This window comes from Micropterus salmoides, unplaced genomic scaffold (genome assembly GCF_014851395.1).
Source record: "Micropterus salmoides isolate LMB-PRFRI ecotype aquatic unplaced genomic scaffold, ASM1485139v1 Ms_hic_scaffold_10, whole genome shotgun sequence".
In the NCBI taxonomy this organism is placed as follows: domain Eukaryota; kingdom Metazoa; phylum Chordata; class Actinopteri; order Centrarchiformes; family Centrarchidae; genus Micropterus; species Micropterus salmoides.
In genome coordinates this window covers 33,947,472-33,963,558 of record NW_024040041.1, presented here as the reverse complement: position 1 = coordinate 33,963,558, position 16,087 = coordinate 33,947,472, and the positions used below count along the sequence as shown (strand labels likewise).

General features: G+C 47.2%; 1 protein-coding gene across 1 annotated transcript; it reads right to left on the bottom strand.

Annotated features, from left to right (window-relative positions):
* Positions 1–648: 648 nt before the first annotated feature.
* Positions 649–15,733, bottom strand: LOC119895668 (protein CASC3-like). Its single transcript, XM_038708927.1, is given in 13 exon segments — positions 649–3,824; positions 3,917–4,124; positions 5,477–5,643; positions 5,725–5,823; positions 7,095–7,268; positions 8,404–8,965; positions 8,968–9,325; positions 9,413–9,586; positions 10,499–10,647; positions 11,040–11,321; positions 12,829–12,884; positions 13,157–13,181; positions 15,400–15,733. Coding segments are annotated over 12 exon segments (2,379 nt in total). The 5' UTR covers positions 15,586–15,733; the 3' UTR covers positions 649–3,824; positions 3,917–3,977.
* Between the last annotated feature and the right edge of the window lie 354 nt (positions 15,734–16,087).

Below are 16,087 nucleotides of genomic sequence, written 5' to 3'. Positions count from 1 at the left end.
AAGCTATCGGTTAGTAGCGCGACATAAGCTGAATTTAACGTACTTGTAAGCGGTCCACTATTTACAAACAGGCGGGGCGACGGCTTAGGGTACAACCCTTATTATACACCCATTTGGCTTATTTTATAAATCTGAAAATTAAATGTCGCCTGCTTAAAGTTTCAGTAGGTAACTTTTATAAAAATAACCTTTTGGCATATGAGACAGATAATCAGGTTCCTCTGGCTCCTCCTACTGATGCAAAGTACAAGCAGCATGAGGAAGACGTGGGAGGTCTTCATCTCCTTCATCTGGTCTTCTGTTGAAACTTCATATCCAAGTTGAGTTTGAGGGCCGCGCAGTGAAAGGGTTAAATTTAACGGTCTGAGTCTGGCTTTGTGTTCAGCAGCTGCTGCTGAATATTCATGAGGAGACGCTGTCTGCAAGCTGATTGGCTGGTTGGGCCTGTCAATCACAGAGTTTGAATAATACCCCCCACATTATAAATATTCATTTTAACGGTCAGAGCAGGTGTGTTTGAAAAAATAAAAGTTCAGCGAGTGAGTCTGGTGTAAAGAGGAAAGGAAGAAATAAGGTAGGAAAGGAAGGAAGGAAGCAAGGAGGTGAAAATGAACCTTTCAGACTGGAGAACAAACAAACAGCCGGCACTTTTCTTATTATTCTGTTCTTTATTGATCCTCTGAGTCGACGACAACGTTCTCCACATACAAACAAAACCAGTGATGCATCATCATCATCACAAACAAACGGCCGCCACGTGAACACAGTCTGGTCAGCTCAGGTTAACAGGTCAGATTATTAAAAATATCAACACTTCAACACATGAAGAAGAAACGATTAACACTCTAAACCTTCTACCATCGACGTCGAGAAGATTCATAAACCCAACGAGCCGAAGCCCTGCAGGCTGCAGCCTTTAATGAGGAAGGCCTCCTCCTCCTCCTCCTCCAACAGGCCGTCGTCTTAAAGCCTTTGTCTCACTTTCAGGGAGAGAACTAAAAGCATTTTTCTAAATTTTTGTAAATTTGAAATTGAGGCGGCGGTGGCAAGTGTTTAGAGTCTCGTCGCTGCGGTGGAGCAGAACGCCGCCGTTCATGTTCTTTAAAATAAAACGTGAAGTCAGAGTCACCCTTCAGAGAAGACTTCAGCCGTAGTGAAGATCCGTCTCTTTGAAAAACAGCCATTAAGCTCGGCGTCTGCCAGAGAAACTACAGTACACATGAACCTGCTGTCGAGTCCATCTTATGGATCAGTATCGGGGCCGATCAGGGAAGATTTTAAAGGAACAGTACACGCTGAAACAAACTCCAGTTTCTGTAGTAACGACTCCAACAGACCGAGACGGCGTCTGTCTAGAGGATCGTTTCTCAAACAGACAAACTTTCACATAAACTACAGAAACTTTTCTGAATCAGGACCTCTTGTAGCTGCGGCTGCGTTTTCTGAGCATCACTGGCACAAACGCTTATTTTCAGGTTGCAGTTTAACAGGAGGCAGCGACTTAAGGACTCCAACAGGGCAGGAAGTCACGTGGCGCAGCGCGTTTGGCGTTAACTTCCTCTGGCAGAACGAGCTTCCACATTTTACCCGTTTGTGCATCATCACGCAGGACAAATCTGGAATATTTGTCTTTAATTTGACCTCCAGCGCTTCATTCATACATTTAATGTAAAATAAACTGCAGGAGGAAGAAGAGGAAGAGGAGGCCACTTCTAAACAAGCGTGTCTGCTTCCCTTAACTCAGGACGAACGAGTGATGAAGAGCAGCTCGTTTCAGCCTCATGAAGTGGTTTCTTCAACAAAATGAGTCAGCAGAGTCACCGTTTCCCTCCTGCATTTACTAACAATAATAATAATAATAATAAAAAAGAAAACCAGTATTAAAATCAAACAGTGACGTTTCAGAAAGGAAAGGAATAGAAAAGTGAAAGCTAAAGCCTCGCCGCTCCTTCTCTCTAACTTCTGTTAACATTCGAGGTCCCTGCAGATGAATCAGAAGCTGCTCTGAAGCAGAATTATTACAATATGTTTCTATTTCATCCATTCAAGCTTCTATATACACATTTAGATTTCTATATACAGCGACGATAAACGCCTCCACCCGGCGGCGGCTTCTCTCAGACGGACGACAGACTTTGTGCAACTTGTGCCTCTAATTTGACTTTCTGCTCATCAGGAGGAAGAAAACGAAACGCTGCCGTCAGAAAATGAACTGTGCGATCGGACGAGCAGATTAACTGAGGTTTTAAAAGAAGGGGGGCGCCGCTGATGTCACACGTTAACGTCTCTTTAAAAGTCCCCGGGTGGGCGACGGCAGTCCTGTCGTGTCTTCAGTTAAATTATTATTTCATTTTAAATGAGACACTAGCTGCTACATTAGCTTCCATCTGCGATGTGATAGGTTGCTCTGTGTGAAACGGCCGGTGCAGTTCAGAGGTCGTGAGTCCTGGTTAACTTGTAGTGACAGCTGTGATTGGTCTGTGTGTCTCTTCCGGCTGGGCGGCCATCGCTAAGCTAACAGTGGATGTGACGCAGCTGTGGGGACTAACCTGGAGGTTTAAATCCGCTTGCAGGTCTTTTTTATCCGGCTGTCCGTGTTTTTGTCGTGTTGCAGGAAAGTAAAAAAAAAAAAAACAACACGTCTCCAAGCTTAAAAAAAATAATTAAAGATTTGTATTGTTTTGGTCTTTCCCAGCTCTGACCTGCAGATAAACACCGCCGTGCTTTAGTTTTCTTATTGGAAGAGAAACGACAGCAGTTTTATTCTGCTCTCACGACTGCTGCTGAGTTAAAACGCCAACAATCGCGTCGACGAGCGGCCGATTTATCAACTACTAGATCAAAAGAAACTGAAATGGCGAGACTTTTCAGATCATTTAAACACGCGACCTTTGACTCTGAGAAACTGTGACGGCCCTTTTACCGACTAAGCGGTCTTGAGCCGCAGCCTCCGGTCCGGGACAGATTTCTGAATCCAGGTTTCACATCTAAAGTGAGATAAAGTGAGTTCTAGTAACGAGCACAGAGCTGACGAGTTAAAGAAACGAAACAGAGAAAGAAAAGTGAACTGTATGTCTGTGAGTCTAACAAACTGCCACCATCTGGAGGAGTTCAGGAAGCACCGGGTCAGCCATGAACGTATCAACGCGACACTGAGAGCTGCATTCAAACTATGCACACAACCGATTCTCACAGACAGCCCTCAAACTAACCGTCAGCTGTTTAAATTTCAGTGTGCTTCAGTTTTTATCTTGCTAAACGCTTTTGGAGGAGCAGTGACGCACACGAACCTCCAGTTTCCTGTTAGAACAGCTGGTCTACAGTGAGCTGAGAGAGAAACCGTTTATACCGTCTGTTTTCAGTCCGACGTTTCAACACAAAACGTTACTGCGAAGAAGAGAAAAAAAAAACTAAAACAGACTTTCTCTGACCCCAGCGTTGCGGCTCAGAGTCCGACTCCGTGAGGCGCTAAATGCTTCAAAGAGGCTCTAAAGGGTTCAGAGTCGTCAGTCCGACCGGCAGAACGTTTCCAGGTTCAGCTTTGTTGCTCAAAGACACGTTGGTGGGATCAAACCTGTGGCTGCAGAGTTACAGAACAGTCGCCAACCCGCCTGACTGCTACAAGGATGAAAACAAAGAGGAGAAAGAAAAAAAAAAAGAAAAAGAAAAATAAGAGGAGGGGAACAGTCATTTTCCACCAGCGACGCTGTGGGTCACCAACTTCGCCTCCCACCATCCGTCCGCCTGCCCCCCCCACCTCCCTTGGGTGACGCGGGCGGTTGCTGTTGGAGACTGCAGCTCCTCACTGACCCTCCCACCAGCTCCTGCAGACAGAACAAAGGAGAACCTGCTCTCAGACACGACGGCCACACGTGTGATGTCACAAACACGGAGCAGCCGTTCAGCGAAAACTCACCTGTAGCTCCTGGATCAGAGCGAGCCCGAGACTGGGCGGCCGGGAGGGGCGAGGGGCGGGGTCACTCTGAGGCAAAGTGCAACTCCGGAGGGGGGGGCTTGATGGTGACGGGCTGGGAGGTGCGGCGGGGGGGCGACGGTTTGGGCTGGGCCTGCTGCTGCATGGTGTCGTAGTACGTCACACCGCCGTAGGTCACCTGGGCCTGACCCTGAGACAGAGAGACGACTGCATCATCAGAGGAGCTCGGATCCAAAAGCACGAATATTAAATATGATTTGTCTCATTTCTTTTGAAGACGTAAAAGTGTTCCTGTCACCGTTAAGACAAACCGTCAGTCTGGATCCTTCACCAGACTCGGACCTGAGGACTCAACGTCTTTATTGATTGTAAATATAAAAGGTTTATTAGCCCGAGATGTAAACAAGCAGAGCGAAGAATGAAGTTAACGGAATAAACTGCATTATTTTACAACAGACAGGAACAACAAATCCATAAACATTACTATATGAAATTCAGCTATTTTAGTTATAACAAAGTTCAAACCTAATTAATTTAGAAAGGCCCGTACAAAGCAAGTGAAAACTGAAAACATCACATTGATTTAGGGCTGGGCAATAAAACAATAATAATAATTATTTTCCTCAACAACATGATAAATGTTTGATTAAATTTGTATGAATCACAAACAAATTAGCACTTATTTTTTCTATTAGAATAATAATTTTGTTGAGAAAAAGGGACTGAAACAAGATTTACTAATCATATTTGTTGAGAAAGATTTCATCATAAGAGTTTTTAATGTTCCACCTCAGACTTGTGAAGCGATCCTCTGTTAGGCATCAAGTGTTTTTCCCGTTCTGACCATAAAGAAAAGTTTAAACGCATTAATTAACCATCCGGTTTCTTCAGTTTTCACTCAGGAGCAAAAATCAGCTTTTAAACTAGAAAGAAATAATGATTTGACTTTTATTGTGATAATTATTGTGATTATTATTATTATTATTATGAAGACTGTCGGCCACTCGGCCACGTTTTAGTGAGGACTTAAAGTTAATTAAAGAGCTGATCATCTTAATGATGGTCGGTCACTATTCCACATAACGGCAGCTGAATACAGGAACGTGAACCAAATCTCTTGTGGCGTCGTTACGTTCTTCCCTTAACTTAATAAAGCAGTTGTGTCCAGGTACTTTGGAGCGTCGCTGAGAGTTTGTGAAACTTCTCTTCTACCCTCGGCCATTTAATTAAGGCTGACGACACGAGCAGGAAGCTTAAGGACCAATCACAGCTGTTCATTTTGTGACGTCTGCAGCTTCGTTTTGAAGAATCTCACATTCCAGGAACGGCGTGCATGATATTTCCTGAGCAGCTCGCCCTGCTTTGCAGCGACACTACGTGAGCTTCGGGTAAAGTTAGCGCTTTAGATTTGTGTTCATGCGTTTGGTCTGATGTAAAGTTTCCTAACATCTAGTAAAAAAATGAAGTAGAAATACATTTCATGTACGTTAAGAGAGGCTGATCGACGGCGTTCATAAAGCCTGTATAGCGCGGAGCGGGTACCTGTGGAGTCGGGTACATGGTGGGGTAGGGGAAGGTCATGACCCCTGGCGGAGGGTAGAATGGCGGCGGCAGCAGCTGCTGTGGTTGCCCTGGCGACAGAGAAACAGGAGGGCCTCCGTAGAGGGCGGGGTTAGCGATCGGGCCGCCTGATTGGTGGGGATGGAGACCTGAGGACGAGGCAGAGAGATGAGTAACGCACACAGAAATAAAACATCGACTCATCCTTAAAAACAAGAGACGCCACCGACCCGGGTGGGGCATGTGCATCTCAGGCTGGACCAGCATGCCTTGCGGCGGGATGGGGGCGGGGCCTTCCCCGTGGGCGTAGATTGGTCCCTGGTACGACACTGAGACAGAGACAGAGGAAGGTTAATGACGGCACATTCACTCAAGTACAATCGTGCAGTACTTCTACTTCACAACGTCACAGAGGAAATATATTTTTATTATCTGAGCGCTGCAGTTTCTTGTTTTAAGTGAAGCAGCTTTAAAATATGATGCAGCAGCTTCATCCAACGCTGCTCACACATGACCGGGCAAAACTCTGCGTAATGACAACTTTTAATTTAAGGTTTTACTCAAGCAAAAGATCAAGTACTTCTTCCATCACTGATCGGTTTCTATCAAACTTCTCAGAATCCCAACCGTTAACAACCTGAAGCTAACAGACAGTTTTAAAAACAACAACATCGTGATTTCATTTTCCTCAGCAACAAAATAACAAATTTTCAATAAATGTTTGCTTTAATTCAATTAAAAAACAAACAATTTAGCAGTTTAAGATTTTTATTTTGTTGATGAAAAAAGATTTGACTTAATTTAAATTTGAACAGAAATCTGACACTGATCCTGTTAATTATGGATATCAAATTAATTATCGTGTTTTGCGTGAATGTTTTATTGCTGGTCTGTCGCGAGCCCGCATCGAACACAAGTCCAGACCAGAAAAGTCTCTTAATAAGCTCGTCCTCGTTAATGATCTCCAGAGTCAGCAGCAGTCACCTCCAAAGTTAACACAGTCGATAAAAAGCTGCAACTCTTAACAGACTCAGACCCACAGAAAAACACAGGTGTGTGTGAGAGACGGTGACGCCTGAGCTTTACTGCCCTCTGCTGGTCGGCAGGTGAACTACTGACACACCCGTCTCTGATTTCCCTCCTGACGCTTTTCTTAAAAACACGTCAAACCTCCAGGTTTTTTGTAATTATCTAATCTGCTTGGTTCTTGATATATTACAGGGTTTTCTGTACGGAGGTTAGAAGTGATCCTGTAGATTGCTTGTACTTTATTTGTGGTATTTATCTAGACAATATGTTAGTATTTCAATTACATGTGTACTATTTGCTTAGTGTCTGGGCTGCTAATATCCAAGCTTCAGATAGTTTACCAGAGAATCACCTTTCACTTTCAAAAAAAAAACTTAAATCACTGAAGAAAATTAACTTTTCCACGATGTTCTAATATTTTTTAAAATTACATCAGATTATCGGACTAAGATCAAACAGGTCAGAACTTTCTTGTTCCACGGAGACATGGACCGTCACTAACAGCTGCTCACTGACTCATCTTCACCCGATATCCAGTGTGCGTGTGTTGGATTTAATGTTTTCATCTTACTGGGTTCGTAGTAGTGTCCATCCATCACTCCCAGGTGCATGGGCGGCGCCGGCTCCGGTACGGCCCTCTGCCGCTGGGAGGAGTAGCGTTTGGCCCGATTGGCGCCGACACCGATCTCCTCTATGCCGGAGAACTGAGGCGGGCCGCCGGGGATGTGGATTGGGTTGGGGAGGCCTGAGGACGGAAACATGAGACAGTCAGTTTCAGATAGACTCACTCTGCAGAATGAACTAACAGGGTGACGCTTATTTAACACGAAACTGCTGGAAACGTGGCGAAGCTGAAGTAACGTGTCGCTCGAGCTTTTTCCAGGACAGCTACATTTATTCATTTAGCTGATGCTTGTGTGTCAGAGGACGCACGCCTCTGGACGCGTCACAGTGGGGATGTTTCCACGGGACATGACCTTATGGAAGAGGCTATACGGGGAATACTCGGCGAGTCTGTCTGCAGATGAACCGGGAGGAAGTCGGACACAGAAACGGCAGAGAACCCAGTCAATTTTCAAAATAAAACACCCCGTGCAGACTCACCGATAAACACAGTTAAAACAGACAGAAAAAAGAAAGCGTTTAACTGCGTAGCCTGCGTGGTGGAAGCAAACAACAAAAGCTGAACAAGTCAGCGACGTCTGGCAGACAAAACGCTCTGTTCTTGAAACGCGTTCCCGCCACAATATCAACGCAGACTGCTAGTGTTGTAGTACTCGAGACCGGTCTTAAGACCACTCTTTGATGGTCTTGGTCTCGTCTGGGACTCGACCGTATTTGTTACTCGGTCTTGTCTCGGTCTCGGTCATTGAGGACTCTGGATTTTAAGACCATAACTTTGGGAATATCAATAAATTGCTTTTGCATCGTCTGATTTATTTGTTAACAACCTAACTTTGATTTGATGTAAAACTTATTGCTTCAAATCCAACAAATAACCCTAATTAAAAATGTGTTGTCCCCGGTAACGACCGCCCCCCCGCGATGGTCAGCATGGAAAAGGAGCGTTGAATAAAGACTCTTAAGTTGATTTCAGCTCTTACTGTTTGTTTTAATGGGAACATTTGAGAAGTACCTGTGATCTCGTTCCACATTTTATTCTGAGTCATGTAATGAGGGGAACTGGTCTTGGTCTCGACTTGGTCTCGGTCTCGACTTGGTCTCGGTCTTGGCTAAAACACTGCTGACCGCCACATATTGATTTATTTTTTTACTAGGCCTATGTAAAATCTTATTTGATAACACAGCGCTGTAGTGCATTCGCGCAGCACATCCTGTCGCTCGTGTCAGTTCCCCGTGTTAAGGTTGTCTCCCCTCACCTCTGATCTCAGACCGCACGTAGGACGTCGGACTCTGGCGCCAGCTCTGTCCTGCCAGACTGAGTCGAGCCACGTCCTGGTCCAGCTCTGCCAGCGCCCCTCCTCCTCCCGCCTGACTCGGCCCGTCGCCTGCTCCCGCCCAGCTCTTCCCTCCCACGCCGCTGGGGGAGGACGAGGCGTTCCCCGCGGCTGCGGACTCCTCCACGGACGGCTGCTTGCTGCCCAGGTCTGCGGGCCGAGAGCGAGTCCGGCGAGCCGCCGAGTAAGACTTGCGCTCCACCGGCCGCTCAGTGGGAGGAGAGGCTTCCCGATTGGTCGCCGCAACTGACGACTGAAGGGAGGGGTCAGAGGTGGGGGAGGAAGCAGCCAATCCTGTCGCAGATCTGTCGGCGCTCCCTTGCTGCTCCTGTTGCTGTCGCCTCGGCGATGCAGACTTGTAACCGCCCGGCTGTGATGCAGTCGTCGTCGTCGTCTCGCTAAGGTCCTGTTCCCGAACGCCTCCTTGGCTGACTGTGATGTCCTCAATGACCACAGAGGGTCCGCCCCTTCCACCGCCACCACCCCGCCCCCTCTGCTGACTCCACCCTTGTCTCCTGTGGGGTCGGACTGAGCTTTAGGGCCCTGTCGTTCCCGGGGATGCATCTGGGGTGCGTTTGATTCATTATTCCTGTAGTGAGGCGCGGGGTGCGTCTGATTCTGGTAGGACAGTCTGTTGCGGGAGGGAGGCGGTCTGGAGGAACTGCCGCCACGCTGAGCAGAGGAGAGAGGGAGCGAGGATGGCGGTGTAGAGGAGGGGTGGGGGGATGAAGGCGGAGGAGCTCCTCCTCGGTTCAGACCTCCTCCTCCTCCGCTGTGCCACGATCGGACCGGACGCTCTCCTCCGTCTCTCCAGCGCTTGTCTCTGCTGGGAGACGTACTCTGTCTGCAGGGGGACACGGTTCAGATTAAAGTCATGCAGGGAACTCGTTCATCAGACTGCAACAAGGTCAAACTCCCTCTCTTTTCTCACCTGGGCCGCCGCTGCCTGTACGACCGGTCTCCGGAGCCGCCGCCGTTTCGGATGTCGTAACCGTAGATGGCGATGAGCTCCTCGCGGCTCTTCGGCGCCTGCTCCTCTTCCCTGAACCTGTCGTGCTCCCAGCGACCCTCGTCCTTCCACAACTTCCTGTTTCGACCTTTAGGTCTGAGAAGAGACAAACGGGGAGACACTGAAAACCTCTGCCGTCCTGCTCAGAGTTGATCCAAGCAGCTTATATTTACTACAAACTGTTGTACGTGACATTAAAACCGTTCTCGTCTTTACAGAGAATCACTTATTACTACTTCACCACCAGTTTTAGATGTTCGCTGCACACTTTATTTTTTTTAAATTGCTAAGTCATCTGCTCTGTTTTCATCTTATGCATTTTGTGCTTCAAGAGGCGCAGAAATAAAGTTCCAGACTCATTAGAATTTTAAGGACAACTACAAAACACGGAAAACTAATCACCAATTAAAATAATTAAATAAACCAAACTACGACTGCAGTTAAAAATAATCTTACTTAACTATCACGAGTCTCATCAGCTGGGAGGAGATGATTCTCGCCGCTAGTCGCCGTTATCAGAATATATATTTGTTTTTCACTGCGTGAGAAGAATGATGTGTGGCGCTCAACACGTTCGTCTACACAGCGTGACTGAGAGGTCAGCAAGCCGTTTATGACAGAAGAACGCACAGAAGTGAAACCACAGACGCCAGCTTGTTGAAGATTTTGTGGCTGTGTGGGCGGATCCACCACGTGAGAGTAGCGTCGTCAGACCCACTTACACCGTGTTCAGCACAACACGGAGGCTGTCAAGCAGCCTAATGCTAAAAGTTTTAGCATATTTCAGTGGTTTCATCTGTAATAATCTGCATCACGAGGCTGTTTCTAAAATGTGGAAGACGAACGGAGAAGGTGACGAACCTGAAGAGGCAAAAATGACGACAACATATCTGTAACATGGCCGCTCCGCGACACAAGTACTTTCAGGGGGAAACACTGCGCAGCCGGCTGCAATCTGAAAACTACGTATAGCCCCTTTAAATAAAATATCACCAGTAATAGCGGTACCTCTCCTCCTCCTGAGTGTGTCCTCTGACGTCGTGCTCGAAGAACAGACCCTTCCTCGGGATGTAGGCCGGGTTCTTTCTGTCCTCGTCATCGTCGAGCTTCTGACCGGGTTTCCCTCCGTCCTTCGTTTCAGGGTCGTCTGTAGACTCCTGCATGTGTGTCAATGACAGAAGACGACTTAATGACGGCAGCGTTCAGCCATCTGATGTTCTGGGAATAAAGCCGCTTTTAATTTTAAGGTAAAAAGACAGTGATACACATTTGAGCCTCTGAGATGTTCAGAATTACTAGATATTTCAGTGTTTTAGGACGTGTGTATTTAAAACACTGAATTAGGAAGCAAGCAGTGAAACTGATGCAGCTGTACGTCCAACATGTTGTCAGTAATAAAGTTATTATGTCTGGCTGAATGTTTGTTTGGCCCCGTGTTCACAAATAAACAGGAGGACATTTTCAGCGGCGGATTAATCCACATGCGGCGCTCTGAAAACAACAGTGAGATATGAAGCTGTGGCTGAAACACCAGCAGGGGCCGTCTCACCTGTCCGTCGCCGCTCTGGCGCTCTCCGGCCAAGTTCCCTTTCACTTCGGCCTTGGTCTCCTCTTTGCTCTGTCCTCCTCCTCCCTCCTTGTCTGCCACGTCCTCCTCTTCCTCCCCCTCCTCACCACCCTGTTGCTCCTGCTGCTCCTTCTGCTCCTCCTCCTCCACCACCTCGGCCTTTGTGGCGCCTTCGTCGGCAGCTGGGGGTTTGGGCTCGCTGGCTGCTGCCGCTGGTGCTTCTTCGTCGCTGAAATGCTCCGCCTCCTCTTCCTCCTCCACTCCCTGGGGGAACACAGGAATATGTCGTTTAACGAACCTCAAACCGACGGTCCAGTACGGTCTTTCTCAGGATCGCTGTCGGACGCCGGAGCGGTTTTTACATTTATTAACTACTGACTGAATGGCGGGAGTGGTCCATGAACACAGAGCGGTCATTTTCTGCCAGAGTTTTAGTCACTTCACACGACAGACGTGTTTTATCTCACTGGACTCTGGATGATGACTGAAAAAGCAGAGTGGGTGAGCAGAGGCTACTGGCTTTAAATCAGCATGTCGGCCGTTTTTCTACTACTGCTCCTCTTTTTTCCTTGTTACATGTGTACACAGGATATGGTTTGGTTCTGTAGTTTAAGGCGCAGCAGGAGTCCTTAGCTCTTGTATAGTTTTTATTTCTGTTCTTAGTTTTTACTTCATATTTACTCATGACTTTATTTCTCTCTATTCGTCGGTCTTTATGCTGCTGCATCACCCGACCCCCCCGCTTCCCCTTCGGGACCAATAAAGGCTGATCCTTTATTGATCAGCCAGTGTGTTTCCTGCTGAGATGCATCTTTGGTCTCCACATCAGCCTCTCGGTGAGATCTAAGACCACCAGTGTGAACAGTCGACCAAAGACTTCTGAGTGCTGACAGAGACTATTGAACAGGAGACACACTCCTGCTATTTAAAACATGATCTTTGGAAATAAATTGGTTTTACCCGCTTTTGAAAAAAGAACAACAGGCTCCAGATGTGTATTTCAAACATTTCCCACAGAACGACGGGGGTGCGGTCGATACCGACCACCAGCTATAAACAGCCTGTTGGCCTCGAAAACATTAACTTAGCTCTCCTTATTAGCTAGGCGCCTTACATGCTTGCTAATAACTTTTATAAGAGGGACGAGCGAGAGGATGTGCTGCACAAATAGCCTGCAGCTCTGCAATCAATTTTTAAATAGGCCTAGTAAAAAAAAGCGTTGGTCAGCGTTGATATTGATAGATGGAACAAAACCCGTGGGCTGCGTGAAACACAGTATATACGGTGGTGGCGATGAACCGCTGCTGAATTATGAAATTTCACACATTAACTGATATCAATGGGCCACTTATGTTTTGCAGGAGAGCAACACATTTGCCAAATTTATAGGAAGTAACACTAACTAGCCGTGTGTCGTTACTACCTCTTCTTCCAGTGTGGAGATCAGGTAACACTTCTGTACAGCTTTGTCGTGTAAACAAACTATACATCTGAAAGTTCAATCATATTTCAAACTGGTTGTTAAAGAGGAGCTGAGTTCAGGAGAGCAAGTCAGGGACGTAAACTGGTCCTTTTAAGCTAATGAGGAGATGTTTCTTGGTAAATAGTTTAATTCTACGGGAGGGAGAGAATAAATGAGCTGGTTCATGGTTAAAGGAAACATTTTTCCTTGGGGGTTTAAGTTTCCTGATCTTACTGGACCTGCAGGAGCCGCGGCAGACTTCACAGCGCTGACCCTGCTCTCTGATAGATGTCCGTTTGTGTGTCTTACCTCTGAATGGGAGCCGTTCTCCTCCGGATCTGCACTGTCGTAGTCGGACAGAACCGCTGAGGGGAACACACAGAACAAAAGAGGGGAATATCATTTGAGGGTCGAGGTTCAGAAAACAACAACGGGCCTCACAGGGCTCCTCTGGCTCAGGTAGGTAACAAAGTGCCTGTACCCAGCTAGCCAGAAACAGAACCCGAACAGAGGAATTATTAGTATTTGGATTACATGTCATGTTTTACAAGCTGGTGCTTTGTTATATTCACACTTTTTAAATCTAATGTTTATGTTCTTGGTGCCAGATGTTGCTGTGAAGTGAGACATGTCTTACCTTCTCCTACTCCATCTTCACTCTCCTGCAAAGAGAGACACACACAAATAAATCAGCATCAGCGAGTGTTAATCTGCAGGAAGCACATCCAAACAGTCGCTGAGGGAGCTGCCTGCTGCGAAGGACTTGAGTGAGAGGGATATGAAACTTTGCTCAGGGAGCTGTAGGGACTTTGCATTAATCAAGTATGCTGTAGATTATTTAATCGAGTAATGGGATTAGAAATCCTTTTGCTTGGCGCCCTGTGTGCCGGGATCAGCTGTAACGTTCCAACACAAACTCACAGACGGACCAGTCGGAGAACAACAACAACACGTTTCTACATTTACAGCTAAGAAGCGAGTCTCACCTTTGCTGGCCTTCATCTCCACCAGCAATCATGATCTACATTAAACGCCAACGCTCACAGACAGACTCACCGCACAGAGCTGCTGTTTTCTGTTGGCTTGAAATGATCCCTGACTCTGGACACTTTCTGTCTTTGTCTCTTCTTCGTCCACTTTGCAAACAGCGCCATCAAATCACACCGCCTGTGCGACAGTAACAATCATCCGTGCAAAACAGCGCGCTGATTAAACAATGCAAATAATGAGCAGAATTAATCCTTTCAGCCCGAGTGGGTACTGATTACACTGATCATCCCTTTCACTGCTGTTGCTTCCCATCTGGGGAAAGATTTCAAACCAGTTCTCTCCCCAAACCAAACAGGAAGCGCCCCGTGCTTTGTAGTAACTCCAACTAGCGGCCAAAACGGCGGCTGTAACACGGTGGATCGATATGTTTGACTGTCACAACGACGATGACACGCGACTTACAACTCTACATATGTCGCACGCCTCTGGAGCAACTAGGGACTAAGAGTCTTGCTTACAGACATGTTGATGGATGTGTCGCAGTGGGAATCGAACCCAGGAGTCTTATCCACTGAACCATCGTCTCCACAAAGAGGCTAAAAACGGCTTCTCCTTTTTGCTGGGCGTTCGGACCAAAAACTGCGACCCAAAATGAGAGGAACAGATCTGTGAGTCTGAAGGTTTAACAGACACCTTACTGTTCCAGTAACCACTGAGCAGGATGAAAACCCTACAGCAGTGGAAAAGCGAGGGATCGAGCTTAAAAATAAATCAGAAATGACAGAGAGGCTTTCTGTAACTTCAGGGTTGGGATACCCGGGAACATGGCAGCGTGGAGTCATGACAAACATCTGGGAGACGTGTATCATGCTTTGTTTGAGCGTAAGAAAACTTTCCAAAGTAAAATCTGGGTGTAAATCCACTTTGTTATTACGGCAGATAAGACAACACTGAAGATTGTTTTACTACCGTCTGAATATATTTCATGTTGAACTTCACACCAGCCTTGGTTTTGCTTTATACTACTTCACACAATGTAATCCTGCTCTTGAGGCAGTCAAGTCTGAGCACAGGCTGCACTGCGGTTGGTCCTGGACAGAAAGGCCAGGTCCAGCAAATCCTGATTAAACCACAAAAACATTTCAGCATTTCTATGCGGACAACCCTGCTTCACATCAGGCCCCTGAAGCACACGCGTGCATCCGAGGAAGTGTCACCCTTTCACACGGCCTGCCCCCTCGAAGGACTTCCAGTTGCTGGTTTAATGGAGGAACGGTATGCTGGTCTTGTCTCCGTGGCAGAGGAGCTAGCAGGATGGAGCGGCGGCCTAGCTGCGTACCCGCACCTCTCACACACACACACCTGGGTGGAAGCGCTGTCTTCTTACATAGCTGGATAACTTGGAGCAAACAGCTTCGTTTCTCCGGTAAAAGCTGCAGAAGGTAACCCGAGGGGGGGAGAAGCAGCTCGGTGTTACGGACACATTTGTTTCCCCTGACAACGCGTTCCGGCGGCTGGCGCCTTTTCGTCTCGGTTTCACAAAAAGGTAACTTAAAACTCAGTTAACTACGCGGACAGCTCACACGGAACCCTGCTCATCTAAAACACCACGTATTAAAACAATATTAATCACAGATATCGATATATTATTGATAACGTACAGACAGTCAAACAGCTAACTTGTAGTTTCCTTTTAAGCTAACGCCGCCCACTGAGGGAACATCCAGGTTTTAAGAGTTAAACGCGTCTAAAATAAATAATTAACAGTTTATATCTCTTCTTATGACACTAAGAGGAGCCAGGACTCGGTTTCGGGGTGAAGTTTCGGGGGCAGCGGGTCCCTGTGGCCCCCAGCTCGGGGAGCTAACCTCCGGTGTGTTAGCTACTCACACACTCGGACTCCGCTTCGCTCTTCGGCTCCACTCGGGTCACCGCCGGCTCCGGTGGTTCTGGTTCTTTCCCCCGGCTCTTGGTCGCCGGGGACCCCGACCTCCCGCTGTCCGAACCCGAACCGGACTCGTCGTCGTCCTCGCTGTCCTGGGACGCGCGCCTCCTCCTTCGCCGCCGGTCCGCCATCTTAGGTCTCGAATGGTTGGAACCGGAAGGATGCGAGGAATTGTGGGTAGGCGAGTTCTTCTTCTCTGAGTGAACGGCTGATCGCAAACCGACCTGTTTAGGTGCAAACCGCCACCTATTGAACCGGAGGGCGTAACATCAAGGCTTTACGTCAGTTTACATAAAATAAATAATAAAAACAAATAAACTAAATGTTTTCGATCTGATCCTGTAGATTTAAATCAGCATCACAGAGAACCTGACATCTCACATCTCCACGCTGCTGCTCAGAAACAACTCTGCTTCTTGAGGAAGCTTAAGAAGGCCCAAACTCCCACACCAAGTTCTTGTCAGCTTTTACAGAGGAGCAACTGAAAGCATCCTGACCGGAAACATCACTAACATGAGATGTGCACGGCCCAGGACCGGTGATTCAAACTGCTCAGAAGATCATTGGTACCCGTCTCCCGAGCATCAGCGATATCTGTGAGGTGAGGTGCCTGCAGAGCCCAAAGGATACTAA